Source organism: Labrus mixtus, chromosome 5, assembly GCF_963584025.1.
Source record: "Labrus mixtus chromosome 5, fLabMix1.1, whole genome shotgun sequence".
Classification (NCBI taxonomy): Eukaryota; Metazoa; Chordata; class Actinopteri; order Labriformes; family Labridae; genus Labrus; species Labrus mixtus.
The window spans coordinates 16854524-16871491 of record NC_083616.1 but is presented as its reverse complement, the minus strand read 5'-3'; the positions used below and the strand labels follow the sequence as shown (position 1 = coordinate 16871491).

Genomic DNA, 16968 nt, shown 5'->3' with positions numbered 1-16968 from the left:
CTAAATGCATCATCCAATCAATCTTTAATCATGTCCAACAGGTGTTCTGTGGTAATTGATGAAAACTAAGTGTGATTACTGAGCAGAGCCTTACATAAACTTATCTTATCCTGTGCAAAGCAAAACTGAAGTGGTTTGTTATTTCTTTACCACATAGGGTATGATTAAAGCTGTAGAAATGTGGTTTTTACCTAAAGAAAATCCCAATATGGCTTCAAAAATTGTTGCTTTTAGTCCAATGCTGCCTGTAACTGGAACAAACTACCATTAGAGATCTGATGTGCTTCAAATGTAAACACTTTTAAATCAAGATTAAAAACATTTCTCTTTTCATTCACATCTTGTTTCATGTAACGCTTTATTTTCAGTGTTTCAATTAGCTCATAATGCGTTTTAAAAATAACTATTGTGGTTTTTTTTTATATGTGCATGTTAGTGTCATTATTAGGGTGAAACTTCCCTCTTCACCTCTTCAGGTTCTGAGTCTGCTTTTGAATCTGGATCATTATTGTGGCTGTAACTCCCCCTTGAGGGATCCACGTCTCCTCCATGGGGTTGTTACAGTCAGCATCTGCTCCTGCTGCTTATGTTCTCCCTTTGCTCTCCTCTCTTCTTATATTCCTCCCACAATCCTCTTTCACTGCCCCTCATGTGCCCTGTGATGGTTTTGATGTGTGACTTGAAGCTGTGCCTTTCTCTAGTTGCGTGTCTGAATGTTTGTGTGTGTCAGATATTCTGAAGTATTTCCAAGGAAAAGAGAGCATAGGATGAGAATTGCATATAGCAACACACAAAGACTTGGACCAAAACCGATAATTATTCGTGTCTGCAGTTCCTCTTAAAATTTAAGAAGAAAAACATTTTGTTTTCTTCAGAGTGAACTGCATTAAAAGATGATCAAAGGATTAAGAGAGGTTTCATAAAATGTCAAATGACCCTAAATTTAGGGAGGAACTTTACTCTTTTAATAAAAGTTTAAAAATAAAAAACATCCAGATTTTTCATTTAAACAGCCTATCTTCATAAGTCAAATTTGTTAGAGCACAGGACCTCAGCTGTGGAATTTTACAAATAGTGACAACTGGCCATATTGTAGTTAAGCCTTTCATCCCTTCACTGAAAGCTCCTTTACGGCGCCTTAATTTAAAATTTATGGTATTATTTTCACATTAATGAAAGTTGTTCTAACACATAAGAGCGCTCTTGTAAGGTACTCACTGCAAGAGTATGAACAGAAGAGATTGACACTAACACAACTTTCTAATCTCCACAAACACACACGTTCATAAGGCTTTAGCTTCTCACTGTGCATCTTTAGAGTTGCAGGTCAGCAAAGATTTTCCCGAGGTTTCCATCAAGAAGACATAATCGACGGATAAAAGCTTTGAAGTGCTCTCAGAAAGGTTAAAGAGATAAAAACAGCCATCAAAGACAAGAGGCAACACCTTCATGTGTATTTGTCAGTGTCTGAATCCCAGCTATTGTTACTCAATACAAGACATGCAGGGCCTCATTTCTTTGCTTGTAATATCTTAAAATAAGTTCTCAGGGTGATTTGGCTTTTATTAAGAGCAATTAAATATGTAAAGATTTAGAGAGAGAGAGAGAGAGAGAGAGAGAGAGAGTGGGTAATGACTTGAGGGATAGAAGCCACAGATGGGGTTCAAACCTGGGCTTCTCGCTCTCGAGGACTAAAGCCTCTGTACATGGGGCTCGCACAACAACCGTTGGGCTACCAACGCCCCACAATTAAATAATGTTGATTAGAAATAAGACAAATACACTTCACATTTGAGTTTTTGTGGTGAGGCGAATAGAAAAAAAACCTATCCTGATTTTTTTTCACTAAAAAGTAACTGAGTGTTAGTGCAGAAACATAACACATCTGTGATTGTATACAGATGTGAGATATAACAAAAGTTAAAATTGTTATTGACTAAATCGCAAAATAGTTATTTGGGAGCTTTTATCTGAATGTTTTGCTGGAAGTTGTTTCTTTTCTGTGGTTGCATAAGCATGTCATTTGAGTCACACGTTGCATTATTACCGTTGCTATCTCGACGACAACCGCTGATCAAGCTGCTGGATTAGAGTTGTGAATGAGAACTTGTTCATAGACACAGGTCCATTACTGTGTGAATTCTGTCTAATGGTTTGTACATGCATGCCTCTGCTCAGTGTCTCCATATGGTTGATACAGCCTACCATGCATCCTCGAGGTTCATAACAAACAGTACAGCTCTGACTCACTATTGTGAGTTGTACAGGTAGGATGGTCTGCTCTGGCAACCGGTAGGCTCATACACTGGTACACCTGCACTATCGATGCGTTTTTATCATGCAGAAAACTAGCGGACAGTATTATTTGCATTCTCAGGACCTCTTTATGCTCCCTGTCCCAAACACTCTGACAGAAATTGTGAAAAGGGCATTTGGGTATTCTGCACCCTCAGCCTGGAATCTGTTGCAGAGGGACTTAAAACTCAAGGTGCTGGTGTCCTCAAGTATTTTCAAATCTAAACTGAAAGACTTGGAAGCAGATTCTATAGGATGTCGATGCTTTTAGCTCAACTGCTTGACCAACTGAATCCGTCGGGGGGGGCGGGCCGCCCCCCTAATATAATGGTAGGGGAAACACTGTATTGTAAATGTCAGGATTTCATGTCTCTTGTACTGATGAAGCAATGCAAACTGCAAACTCCACTCTCCCCCTACGCTCTGCTAGATTCAGGTGGAGGTTCACTTTAAAGAAAAAAAACATGAAACTTAATTACATAGCTGCAGTGAAAGTAATGAACAGATGTCAAAGAAGAGTGCTGCTTTGTCACTCTTAAAAAACTTTTCTAAAGCGCAAGAGACAACCTGCATTGTCTGACTAACGTGTTGATTTAAAGCAGCGACTCAACACATGAGTCTGTGTTAATACTCTATCTGAATTTTGATTGCCTCCCTCCCTTCATCTCTTTCTTCCAGCCCTCCTCTTCTCTCCTCTGCAGTGTTCATGTCAATGATTCTGCATTCAGACAGTTGTTGTTGCCTTGAGGAGAAGATGAGACACTGCCCTGCTCCTCAGGTCATCTGTATTATCCCACAGTATCCTTCTCTATCTCAGCTCATGCTTCAATTGTTCCACTTCTGTGTGAAAGTGCGTGTTCCTCTCAGGCAAATGTACTTTTTTTTTTGTAAGATAACAAATGTACAGCGTAAATCAAACAGACAAGTCCTTCTTTATGGTCATCCAGTTTTCGTCTCATTCTGTGAGTGATCCTGTCTATGGATTCTTAACTTACAGTGCTTTATGATTTCCCACATTGTGAGTGTTACTTATCAGAGAAAATAGAGGCTGAAGTTTGGGATAATATTTGGGGGTAGGCCTATTTATTGATTTATTTTTTTAGTGTAAAAGAATGTTCAGATGTTCATTCAATCTTAAAATGTATATATATTTTTTTAACTTTCTATGTATAGTCCGGATAAATTAGATTAATTATCCTCTTGTCATCAGGTAAGGACCAAAACAATCATACCAAGATTGTTAATGGGAAGTGGTTTCAGAGTCATCAGAAGATAATCCGTGGTGATGTGAACATACCTCTGACTTAAGCGTTATTCATTATTCTGCAAGTTTAAACTAAATATCAAGAAGAGTTAAATCAACAGCTTCATCCATTAAATCCAGGTGGTACACGAGGAGACTTTACAAAATATGTCTGATTAGAGCCTTAAGCAGAGAGGCCAAGCCGAACAAGTACTTGATCATTTTCAGCAGCTGGCAGCTTAAAGGTGAAATTTCAATCACATCTTTTCTTATATTGTATTTTAGAGAAAAAGTACACTTTTGTTTTTAATCTTGTTTCTCTGGTTTTTGTGCCTCAGCTTCAAAGAGCAGTGCGAGACATCGGGCCATGTCAATGGGAGATTATATAAAGTGTGTTGTTTTCTTTTACCACGTAACGAGGACAAAACGTACAGAGCAGCTTTAAACTGCTGTTAAGAGCTGGGAGAGCTTTGGTGACGCGGAAAGATCTTGTGAGATAAAGCAAGAGGTAGATGATTAAGTTTCAGCATTATATTACAATGGAACCTTAATGTGCCATGTAAGAAGAGAAAAACAAAAGATTATCAGAAAAAGTATTTTTGAGAACTATAACACCCTAGGACATGTTTAAAAAACACAAACACATGATGGTCATTCCAAGATCTTGAAGAATCTGGGAAAGTCTGATTATCTTTTCTGTGTAACGCACACAAGATATTGAAGTCAGTTTTCAGAAAGCTGCTCAGAAACAGAGATAGGTCAAATTGACACATTGTCCAACAACACAACACTGCAGAATAACCAGTGAAACCAATCAGATTAAAAAAAACTACCTTGAGAGGTTTGTTTTCCTTCAGAGTTTTATAAAGTTGTTGTGTGGCTTGAGCATGTAATATGTATTATATCAGCACACACCTACCACCAGCTGCATCAGTGGCACCCACATCATAAACAAATGTAAGGCTGTTTCCATAGAAATGTCACATGGTTGCCATGGTACGGAGACAAAAGGACTATTTTTGTCCCCATGGGGCAAAATGCTGACCAGATACCAACATGGATAGATCCGCCTCCTTTCAGACGTCATTGTTAATAATACTGGTATTTGTTCAGAATTTCGTTTCAAAACAATCCATTCAAAGGAATACTTTCTTCAAATGATTCCTAAACATGGAGGAAAAGACTTATCCCTCCACATGCCACATTTTTCAGATTGGATTGGAATAAAAACTTGAGCCTGGTGCATAAAGTCTTGTTTTTTTGTTTCTGCAAAAACGATATACACAAACTACTTAAATGCAAAGAATGCAAAGGGGATATTGAAGATCATCATGTATCTAAGAGAATCCTTGGGTAAAAACAGCTTCACTAGCTGCTTCTCTGCTGATGAACAAAAGTTTTGTCTGCAGAACGGCAGCGTTTGCCTCAATATAAGTGACTGAAGTAGAGAAATTGACTCTTCTTTAATAAAGCAAAAATGAAAAAGTACAGAATCAGAAAATTAATTACGGTTCAAAAGTGAAAAAGTAGACCCTTGAGGGAGTTTTCTACAAGCTGGTTCTTTGCAAATACACCTATAATCATTTTTAATTCAAATAAAACAAATAATATGAGAAAACAGGGAACATTTCAAATGATATGCAACAAAGTGCAAATCCATAGAATAGGTAGTGTATCCTCTCTATAGCAAATGCACTTCTTTTATCTGTATTTCTGACGTTGTTTTCCTCTCCTGAGTAGTTAGAAGTATACGTTTTGTCCAATAAATTTAGACATATAAAATATTCAATATTTCCTCTCCAATGCAAAGTAAGAAGTGTGTTTTTAAAATGTAAATGGCAGAAATGCAGATATTTTTGTTATGGTGAAGGGATTAAGCTACAACATTACCAACAAATTAAATAAGGCAAATGACAGATTCTCTGTATTTGAAGTTCTAAAAACTATTCAGGTAACAGTTAAATCCTTTCTTGTTCTAGTCACATTTTCTCTTTGACGACTGATTATTACTGAGCCTCTCATTCAAACTGGTCCTGACCAGCAACATCACTTTGATTAGCCACAGTACACTAGATCACCAAACTGAAATAGTGTGCACTAACAACACACACACAGGCACACACACACACACACACACACACAGAGCTCTTCTAAAAGGCAGCCTAATGAGCATCATACAGCAGAATGCGTGTGTAATTAATTGAGAAAGGTGGGTGATCTCTTCCAGACCTAGATCAAAGACAAAAACATTTAAGGAAATCACCCATCAATGCTGAGCAGCTCAGGACTGAATGAACTAATTATTCCCTCAGATGTGTACTAAAGTGGCCAACAGAAGCGGCAGAGGAGGCATCCTCACCTTGAAACCTTGATGTTCTGATGGTCAGTCAAGCACAGATAAACAGCAATATTTCACAAAAGCTGTTAATGTCCAGAAAATGTAATGTAATTCAGGCAGCTGGTGTTTTCTATATAATAGTTATATTTTAAGAACTCTCTATCGCTTCTGAGTCAAATGACTACCCTGAGAGCTTTTTCTTCATTTTTCACGCTGCCATGTCTGCACTCTTGAAACTTTACCTTGCAAATGTCTCATTTGGCCACATAAAAAAGAACCTACCTGTCTAAGGATAAAAAGACTGATGGGATTCATGACTGACAGCCCACCTGGTTTATTGTTTGAGCAAACAGAGTCATCAATCAATCAATCAATCAACTTTTATTTGTATAGCGTCAACTCATATGCTGAGCTTAGTCATAAATCATTTCACACTTTATTGGTTTCTGTAGGGAATTCTTGTTTCTACCAGCCCAATGTCAGGAAGGTCAGATGAAGGACAGAGATATATTCAACAACTGGGATTCTGAGTCCTGCTCAAAAGCACTTCAGTAAGGCAGATGTGTGTCAATGAAGGGCCTCTTGTCCTCTTACCCCCTCTTGTCCCCCTATTTAAGAGATTTAAGAGATTTAAGATTTACTTTTATTGGGAAATTTCAGTTTTTACACTCTGTAAGTCATGAACACACACATAGGCTGAAATATACACACATGCAGAAACAGGATCCTATGGACATGCACTAATGGAGAGATGTCAGAGTGACGGAGCGGCCCTCAGCGGGCGCTCCTGAGCTGATGGTGGGGAGGGGATTTGGTGCCTTGCTCAGGGGCACCTCGGCAGTGCTCAGGAGGTGATCAGGCACCTCTCCAGCTACCAGACCAACTTCCATATTTGGTCTGCAGCGGGATTTGAACCAGTGACCCTCCAGTTCCCAACCCAAGTCCCTACAGACTGAGCTATTGCCGCCCATAAACATAATTCAAATTGCAGCATGTTTTGCTTGCTCTTGCGATCCTCTTAGTGCTTCAATTGTACTTACTTCCTACTTCCTAGATGAAAATGAAGTCATAACAACATATTTTGCTGTTAATTAAAGATTAACATGAGAGTGGATTTCCAAGTGTGGGAAAACTGGTTTGTGAGTCTAAAGAAAACAAGGATGCATGGATCAGGGCTGGAAGGTAATCATATATAAATACGTATGACCAATCACAACAAGCGGATCGAACAGGTGAAGCAGATGGGGCAACATTTGTTGTTGATCAACTGACATCTTCCTAATGTACAATTTATCTTAGAGTTAAGATTTCAATGTATGGTAAAAGAGATCAAAATTGGATTAAAATCAATTTAAGAGTGACTGTTGTTAAGAAGTAGGTATGAATGGGTTAAACAAATGTCCAAGGAAATAATGTGAATAATAATCAAGTCTAGGTCAAACCATGCCAAGTTTATATACTGTATGTACAGGTGAGTGTGCATGGTTTTATTCCCTCGTTTCCATTCCTGTCCTGGGAAAAGAAATGACTTACTTAATGTATACACAGACCTCAACAATGTTGACTTTAAATCGTCCCCCAGGTGGCTCATTTTGAAATCTGAGAAATCCTTTTAACTCAAAGTAACTTATTCTGTTCCGAAAAAAATGTCAACGGCAGAGTGAAAGCCAGACCTCAGGAAACCCGCACGCAAAAGGGTCTTCGAGATCAAAGTGGAAATGTTTAAGGAGCACAAAATTGGTGCAAATTAGTGAGGCATGACTGGAAACTCAACCAACCAACACAGCAAAAGAGAGAGAGGACAAGTACAGAGAGAAAAAAATGTTGATGTGCTTGAATGGATCTACGCAGGGGATTTTACAGATTTGATCTGACTTCCCTGAGAGCAAGGACTGGAATTCCATGATGCATAAATATTTAAATATACAAACTATATTACTGTGTGAGTAAGAAAATGTGTGTGTTTGTATTTGTATGTGTGTGTGTGTGTGTGTGTGTGTGTGTGTAATTGTCTGTATGAATGTACAAGAAAGTGGAACAAAAAAATTGAGAGCAATTGGGAAAGAGAGCGAGTCTTCCTACCTCATGGAGTTTTACTCTCACTTTGTTGTATGCCTTTAGCCAACGAACTTTGGATGGAGAGCAGGGTGGAGGGCCGTCTTCAAAGAAACTGAATGATCAAGCATAAGAAAAACAATTTCAAAGGGACAAATGAAAGAGATGGCACTTGCAAACTGAAATCAAAATGTAATCAACCATGTTTAACCTTGCATTTAAAGGGAAAAGATCCAATTTTATGGTCTGATTGAAAGCAACACTGTTATAACTTGCAAATACTAAAATGTGTTTACTCAACGTCCTCATCAAGGTCCCTTTAATGGCTTCGAATTACACAACCCATCCTTGTCTGACCAAAATTGTACCCTATTTAACATTAATTTGAAACTTATTCCAAAATAATTAAATTCTGATATAAGCAGTCCCTACAACTGCCAAAGCCTTGTCTTGACTCAGATTATCTTAATTTCTGCACAAAACAAGGACATTAGATTACGTTTATTTTCTCTATTACTGAAAGCATATTAGGATAAGACCCCTACGTCCACTTGGCAAGCAAAACCATTAAGCAACTGACTACTGTAAAAATGGACAGTAAACTGACAATCTAGTTGCTAGATTAGCAATACGTACAGTATGTTATCCCTCACCGGCTTCCCCCCAGCTAAATCTTAAGAATGCATTACACTGTACTGTAACTTCAAACCAAATTGAGACAGCTGCTTCTCTGTAAACTGTGTTGGCTTATCATGCTCACCTGGTTCACAAATTTTACGTACCAGATTTTAGTCTGAGTTTTGTTATCACAGTTTTCCAAGACTGGTTTTGGTAAGACGACTGAAGTGTCCTTCAAATCCTTGTTGGAACCAGGTTCTGGTAATGGATGCAGTTCTTTCTCAACCTCTTCCTCATCCTCTTCTTCCTCGTCCCAGGTTGACGGCTGGCTGCCAAGAGGGGGACGAGGGTCGCCAGCTGGGCAGGTCTGTGGATCTCGGCGCTCCTCAAGCTCAGAGCTGAGCTGAGAACTGACCGGGCTGAGGTTGCCTGATGAATCAAAGTGACTGCTGTCTGGTGGACTGCAAAAGGAATGAGATTCTTATTTAGAAAAGGATGATGGTGGGGTAAACAACATGTTCCCTAAACACTTCTACTGAGTTGAATGGTTTATTCCAATATCCAGTGTTGAATAAATAAGCATTCAAGATAAATATGTCCAAAGCACTGCAATCATAATAACCTCTTTTTCAAGTTTAACTCTGACTGGTGGAAATTGATTTTCCATAAAATATCCATTACGCTTCCATATCCATTAAATTCATAGAGACATTTAAATACAAAACACAAACTGGGATGTTCTTCCAGGTTTAGAAGCTCGTTATCATCATCACAAGGGAAATAGGTAACACAAAACAAGGACAACTAAAAGGGTTCAGCAAGAACAGCTCCAATCAGAACTGGAATGGGTTCTAGGTAAAATGCAGTAGCGCATGTTAAAAGTAACACCAGCTATTACAGATTTTAACAACTTTTTAAAATCTGTATAAATGCCTGCACATACTGTAAGTGCGGGATGCACTTAACTCGCCTGATAAAAATCTCAAGAGGTTGACTGAATGGGAGTGTTCTGTTTGCCTGCTGGATGATTGAAACTGCTCACATGCAAATTAATCATCTTATTAAGTGAACTGTTAGGGACATAGAAAGCAGTAGGTTTATACATGCCTCAAAAGTTAAAAAGAGATAAATGAAGCTCATCAGTTTTTTATTTCATTGTACTTCAATCACTTCACAAAGTGCTATTACTGATGTGCTGTAGGTACAAACAGCCCAAGTATATTTGCACACAATGCGCACCTTTCAGGCAGGACTTACTGACGTTGTTTCCTCCTTTCTAGATCCTTGATTGTTTTGTACTTACTCTCTGATGTTCATTGCTTAGTCTGCTAAATAAAATTTAGAATTGTAGATATGTTTATTCCCTTTGTATTAGGTTTCATAGTAAAACTTACTATGTACAATTTTCAATATAGTTTGTTCCCAAGGCTTCCATGTGGATGTGCAATAAACTTAAAACCACAAAATGATTTGGTCTAACCAAATAGTAAAAATAATGTAAAAAAGAAAATCTTAGAATTGTAAAGTAAAGTGGTGTGATGGGGATGGGAAAAGATCTAAAAACATCCAAGAGGACCAAAAAGATCTCTAAATGGGGAAAGGAGATGAGGAAAGGGGCTATACATTTTCTACAGTAGCATGATAAATGACCATGCCATTTATCATACAAGTTGTACTAGCCTTTTTGCTTCTTGCTTTGTTAACAGGTCCTTCGGTTGCTCTGCTCCCAAATCTGCATGAACAGTCTCAGGTGTGTCTTCACTCTTATCTACCTCGCATTGGGTGATTTTTAACTGGGGTTTTTCTAAATCTTCTGCTAGGGAAACTGAATGAGAGGGGAGACCAGAGTGCAGTGATTGCGCCAAAGTGTCACAGCTTCCTGTTTTGGAAGTTTCCGTTGGTCCTTCTGTATCACTTTCATCTGCACTTCCAGTTTCTACGGAGTCTGGTGAAGGTTTCTCAGACTCTGGCTCACAAGAGTCGTCTGTAGGTTTAGGACTTTGGGACGGAAGTTGGGCTGTGACAATTGGATGGGTAGTTTCAGCTTTGGGAGGATCAGAGTTCCCAAACATTGAGCCAAGTTTCATGCCAAAAACAGATGAAGCAGATGGAGACTCTTCCTTTACAGTTGGCTTTTCATCCTGGAAAATACCAGCTGAAAGGTTTTTAAAACCTGAAAAGAGACCACTATCTGTCTGTTGTGGCTGTGTTGTCTTGGCATTGGTGGCTGGAGATCGAGTAGTGGAAAAAAGCGATCCAATAGATGATGTACCTTCAGCAGCTGCAGACATAAAGCCGAATTTAGGTGCAGTCAGACCTGGTATTTCGAACATGCCCTTGGTTTCAGGAGATGTGGGCGGTTCACATTTGTCTGATACAGCAGAACCTTGCTCTTCTATATGATCAGCAGGCTCATCTGTCCCTGCACCTTCCCCAGAAAGAGAAGCTTTTATTGAAGATTGGGTAAGAGTACTTTCTTCTGCCTCTGTTTTGTCTAGTCGTTCTGCCTCCTCCACTAATCCCTTTTCAGGAACCTCAGAGTCCTCTGTGCTTTTAACATGTTCCTCTTGTGTTTTCTCTGTTTGTGTCTTTTCAGTACCCTCAGGGACTGTTACATTTTCAGATGAATCCACTTGTCCAGATTCTGTGACAGAGTGTTGATGCTCCTCGGATTTTGTTGTTTCAGGACCTTTGAAAATACCAAATAGGTCACTGGTAAGGGTTTCTGCACCAATGCTACTTGTAAGTCCAAAGAAGGAGCTTTTCTGTTGTTGTTGTTGTTGTTGTTGTTGTTGTTGCTGTGGTTGTTGTTGTTGTTGTTGTAGTGGTCGTTGTTGTTGCTGTTGGGGCTGACGAGGAGCAGGGGATGATCCAAAAAGTGAACCTGGTGAACTCGAAAAAAATCCACCAACAGTTGATGCTTTATTTGGAGCACTTGGAGTAGAAAACATAGACATAAAGCCAGAAAATGGAGCTGGTTCAGGGGGCTTCTGCGGCCCTGCTTGTCTTGGTCCAGCCATTCTTGGGCCTGCCATTCTTGGGCCTGCCATTCTTGGGCCCCCCATCCGTGGCCCTCCCATCCTCTGTCCTGGTGGGCCTGATGGCCTAGCCATGCATGGCCTGGGCTGTTGTTGTGGTGGAGGACTAGTAGGACCCAGTGATGGGCCTTTTACAGGTTCCACTGCTTGAGATGTCATTATTTCTGGTGAGTAGGTACCAACACTCTTTTCTTCATCCGATGTTGGGACTGCTGCAACAGAGTTGTTACTTTCAATAGCTTTCTGTATTTCATGTGAGGGTTCTTTACTAGCTTCTTCAAGCTCTAACTTAGCCTCAGGTTCCTTTACAGTCTTGTCAGATGTTTCTTTCTGTTCTTCAATAGAGTTTTCTGATTCTAAAACTGTAGCCTCTGTTGTCACCACACCCATCATGGAATCTGCAGTAACGTTCTCTGTAACTTCAACTAAAGAATCAGCTAATGTGGCTTCTTCAGTTTTTTTCTCCAAATCAGAAGAGGCTGCTTGTACATTTCCAACAGCAGGTTCCTTAGTTATAATTTCCCCATCTGTGAGTGTTTGTTGATCTTCACCTGCAACTTTTGAAGGCTCCTCAGTTGATTTTTCTACATCTGAAACTTCAGTTTTCTCCTTACCACCATCTCTTAAAGGCTCCTCATTTAATATTCCTTCATCTGCAACTACAGGTTGCTGTTCAGCACCGACTTTCAGGGACTCCTCAGTCTGTTTCTCTATTTCTGGAATAGTAATCTCTTCTTCAAAAACATCTTCCACTTGTCCAACTCGCACCATGTCTGATCTTATGGGTTTATTATCATTAACTATTACACTTTCGGGCAGCTGCACAGTATCATTTTTTTCTTTTAGGCTATCAATGGCAACGATGTTAGTTTCAGCACTTGTGCTCTTTAATGTTAAGTGTTCCGTTAATGATTCAGGAACCTCTTTTTCAGAATCCACTAAATCTTTCACCTCTTTAAATTCATTTTTGGTGTCTGAATGCTGCTCACTTTCTAGTTTTTCAGCATGTTTGTCCAATAATGTCTCTTCCTCTAGTTGATTACTTGTAATTTTTGTTGCATCTCTGATAGAAGCATCAACAGTATCTGGGGTATCTTCATTAATTACAAGTTTTTCCACTGTAGCTATTTTGTCTAGCTCCAGATGTGGATCCGATAAGGGAAGAGTATTTTCAGAATTACTTTTATTGATATCTATGGTTGAATCTTGAACATCTTGGCATGCAATTGCGTAATCCTCAGCTTCTTTTGAAAAGTCTTTGGCATCTGGGGTTTTTACTTCTTCCGTGGTTATCTCCTCCTTTGTAGGAACAATTATTTCTGGCTCTGTCTTAGATTCCTCCATGAAAGACATCCCAAATAAGCCAAATCCGGATTTGGATTTATTACCTTCAGAACTTCCACCAAGTGAAAACACAGAAGACACTTTGAAAACACCCTCTGATTCAGATAGCTTTGAAGCTGCAGGTTGAGGTTCTGGTGCTTGCTGACTTGGTCCACCAAACATAGAGAATAGTCCCTTTCCCAGGGGCTCTGAACCTTTCTGTCCTGTTGATGTAGCTGTTGGTCCTGGTGTGGGTAATCTCTGTCCAGTTTGGGATTGGGCACCAAGACCTCCAAATTTGGAAAACAAACCTGTGCCAGGAGTGTCCTTGTTTGTAGCAGAGCCTGGGAGGATACCACCAAATATAGAAGATCCAGTAGAGGGTCCTCTTGGTGCAGCACTGCAACCAGTAGGACCTCTAGGACTTGGTGTTTGCTGGGGTGCAGATGCACCAAACATGGAAAACAGACCTTTGCCTGGAGCTTCTTTGGGTGGTGGACCTCTAGGTCTCACACCAGTTGGACCTCTTGGACCAGATTGTGGCTGGCTGCTGGATCCACCAAACATAGAGAATAAGCTTTTTCCTTGGGTCTCTTGTGGGGTTGACAGTGGTGGTGTATCTTTTGATCCAGGTGAAGATGGGGCATTGGACCCCCCAAACATTGATAGTAAGCCTGTGCCAGGAGTGTCTTTCGTAGATGAGCCAGGAAGAATGCCACCAAGCAGTGATAATCCAGTTTGAGAAGATGTCTGCTGTTGGGTTGCAGTAGAGGCACTAAAGGTAGAAAATAAGCCTTTTGCTGGTTGGTCATTAAGCTGTTCAGTTTCAGGCTTTTCAACCTTGACAGCAAAACTATCCTCCTTGGAGGTTTTGACTTCCTCTGCAAAAGATTTTACAGGAATTGGTTCAGGGGTAGATAAGGTGACATCTCTTTCAGTCTTGTCAGAAAGCTGTTGTACTTCTTCTGGTGTTTTTACATCTGAGGATGCAGGAACTTCTTTCAGTGACAACTCATCAAGTGACTGATGTTTTTCAGGTAATACAAAATCTGATGTTGTCTTTTTTTCTTCGCTGGCCAACTCTTCAAGAGTTTCAACACCGACTTGGGGTAGTGGCTCTAATGTTGTGTTTTCAACTTGACAGACCAGAGTACTGAGAGGCTTAACTGCTTCAAGTGGTGTAATGTCTTGTGATTTTAATTTGCTTTCTCTGGAAGACAGCTCAGGTGGTGGTTCACACGCTTCAGTGGTTTCTGCTTCCTCCTCAGCTTTTGAAGCGGTATGTTTCTCTGTTTTTGGACTGATCTCATCGAGCAGGTATTCTGAGTCATGTTCATCTGCATGTTTATTTTCTGTAGTAGTCAACGTAAATGACATCTCTGGTGTACATGTATTGACCTGCTCAGATTCAGTGGCTGTATCTGTAGTACAGACTTCTGTGGTCCTTACATCCTCAGATAAAACAGACTGTGAAGCAATGTCACTAGACAAAGTCTCATTACACTCCAACGTTACTGCAATGGGAGTGGTATCTACATAAGAACTGACTTCTTGCAGTTCAGGTTTACTACTTTCATTGCTCTCGTTATCAATTGTCTCTTCTTCTGGTGAACTTGCTGCTGAGACAAAAATATGAGGTAGTCTAACATAATGTTTTGGCTCACCTGGATACATTTCTGTATCAATGGGAGATTCTATTGAGCTACCAATGCCAATGTAGATTGACCTTGGTGGGCTTGTGTCCTCCTGTGTTATATGAGGTACAGTGGAGACCTCCCTTATTCCTGTGATGGTATCAACATGTTCTGGTGATATAGTATGTTTGTTTTCATTTGATTGCTGTGATATGACTGATTCATTATCAGCAATGGTATCAGTGAGGGCTGAAACATCTTCATTAATTGCTTTGGATGTAAACTCTGAATAAGTTTCTGATAGTTCTACTGATTCACGTTTACTTAGCATTGCTTTTGGTGGCATGGTATCTGTTGGTTTAGCCGGTGAAGATTCAGGAGGGGGCAACTCTTTCCCAGATGTATCTCTTGCTGGGCCTTTGATATTGTATCCTGATTCAGTACTGAATGATGGTGTTGGAGCCAGCCCTGTCTGAAGGGTGTCAGGTTGATCTCTGGATAATTCAGATGGTGACAAAGTAGTTGGGTGAACTCCAGCGGACACTTGGTTTTGGTCAGTAACAAATGTTGGCATGTATGGCAGACAACTTGACACATCAGGCGTTTGTGGGCTTAAACCAGTTGTTTCTGTTATTTGAACAAGAGGGGCTTCAGGGCCAATTGTGCCCTTATCATAACAGTGCATTGGAGTTTCCTTATATTCAGATGTCTTGTCAGGAGAGACAACAACATGACTGACCACAGAAGACTGTGATGGAGTACCTTGTGTTCTCTGGTCCCCAGATGTAGACACAATCTGAGTATTGTGTAGTGTAACAGAAACTGGTTTTGTATTGACTGTGGACTGTGAGCCACTAAATAATGCAATTAAACCCTGAACAGGGGTGTGTCCTGCTTGTGTTGAAGATACCTCTGGTTCTGGTTGTTGCCTCTCAGCTCCGAGGCCCTGGCTCAGATAAATATTTTTGACTTGTTTTACAGGCGTTGGGTCTTGTTTTGTGTTGGGTTGTGATAACTCTGCCTCTGGTACAGGAATTAAAATCACAGTACTTGTGGGTACAGTTGGTGTGTGGCATTGTCTTGGATCAGATTGTTTTGGGAGTTGAAGGGGCTGTTCTGCATAATTTTCTATAGTCTTACTTTCCTGCATAGGATTTACCTTAAGAGTTGGAAGAGAAGGATCTGCAGTGTGTCTATTATGGGCTTGTTCAATATTTGAACTGACTAAGCTGACTGACTGAGTATTCAAAGATCGAACAGTAGGAGCAGTTAGGGATGTACCATGTAGTTGCTCACTAGATGACTGCAGCAATGCCTCTGTATTACTTGTTATTGTTCCACTATCTAGTGGACTTTCCTTGGGGCTTCCATGGCTTTCCACAGTTGGTTGCTTGATAAGACTTTTGGTTCTAAATGTTAAGTCACGCTGAACAGATGTGTCCGTTATTTTTAACAGTGGAGCCTTTGGTTGAGACATAGGGATAGAAGTCCAACCCACATCAAGACCAAGTTGTGGATGTTGTTGTTGTGGGACTGAATTTTGTGTTTGCACCAGTGGTATGTTTGAAGGCAACTGATACTGATTTTTGTGTTCAACATGTATACCTCCAACCTGTTGATATCTACTGTCAAGTGATGATGTATAAGATGCACTTTCCTGTGGTGGCCAGGAATCTGAATTCTGGGGAGGCAGTATCTTTCTTTCAATATTTCCGAAAGAAGAAACCGAAAAATTCATTGGGGACGAGTGCAACCTTGTTTCTGGCTGATGTATTCCAGGTTGATTGGTGACATGTCCCTCAGTGGAATATTCCAAATTCTGTAGTGACTTTTGATTTGTATCTCCATTGAGCTCCTTAGGTGTAGGTGGGGGGATATAGTGCTGTTGATGATAAACACCACCCTGAGACGGAGAAGGCATAAATGGAAACAAAACGTCTGTAGCATCTTGAAGACTGCCTAATGTGGTTTTGTTTTGGGTATCCAAAGTTAGGTCAACGATTCCCAGTGATGTTTCCTTTTCTAACTGCCTTCTAAATTGCCTATTTTCAAACATTGCTTTTTCGTTAGTGAAGTTCATAGGCTGTCCATCCTCTAATAAAGTTTGATTTGTTGGAATGTTTACCCTAGTTGCATTTTGATTATCTTTATGAGAAAAATCTAATGGCTTATTTTGTTGATGTGTTTCCTTCAAGTTGGTCCTTGAACTAGAAAATATCACATTACTGTGGCAGGTAGATATATGCTTATGCAGTGTCTCTGTTGTGTTGTGTCCTCTCAACACAGCTCTTCCATTTCCATGTGGAGATTGCTCAACTATGAGTGATACACCAACAGAACCATCCATTGCTACAGATGAGATGTTTCTTATCAAAGGTACAGCTTCAGTTGGCAAGACGTCAGAAACTGTTTCAGATTGTCTCC

The 16968-nt window shown here is 40.0% G+C and overlaps 1 protein-coding gene across 1 annotated transcript in view; it reads right to left on the bottom strand.

Moving 5' to 3' along the window:
• LOC132974780 (protein unc-13 homolog B-like) overlaps positions 1–16968 on the bottom strand; it is a 169687-nt gene that overhangs the window by 91108 nt on the left and 61611 nt on the right. Inside the window, exons 9-10 of the mRNA XM_061039055.1 lie at positions 8714–9010; positions 7959–8046 (exon numbers count right to left, since the gene is read on the bottom strand). Coding sequence (XP_060895038.1) covers positions 7959–8046; positions 8714–9010 — 385 coding nt within the window. The remainder of the gene's footprint in view (positions 1–7958; positions 8047–8713; positions 9011–16968) is intronic.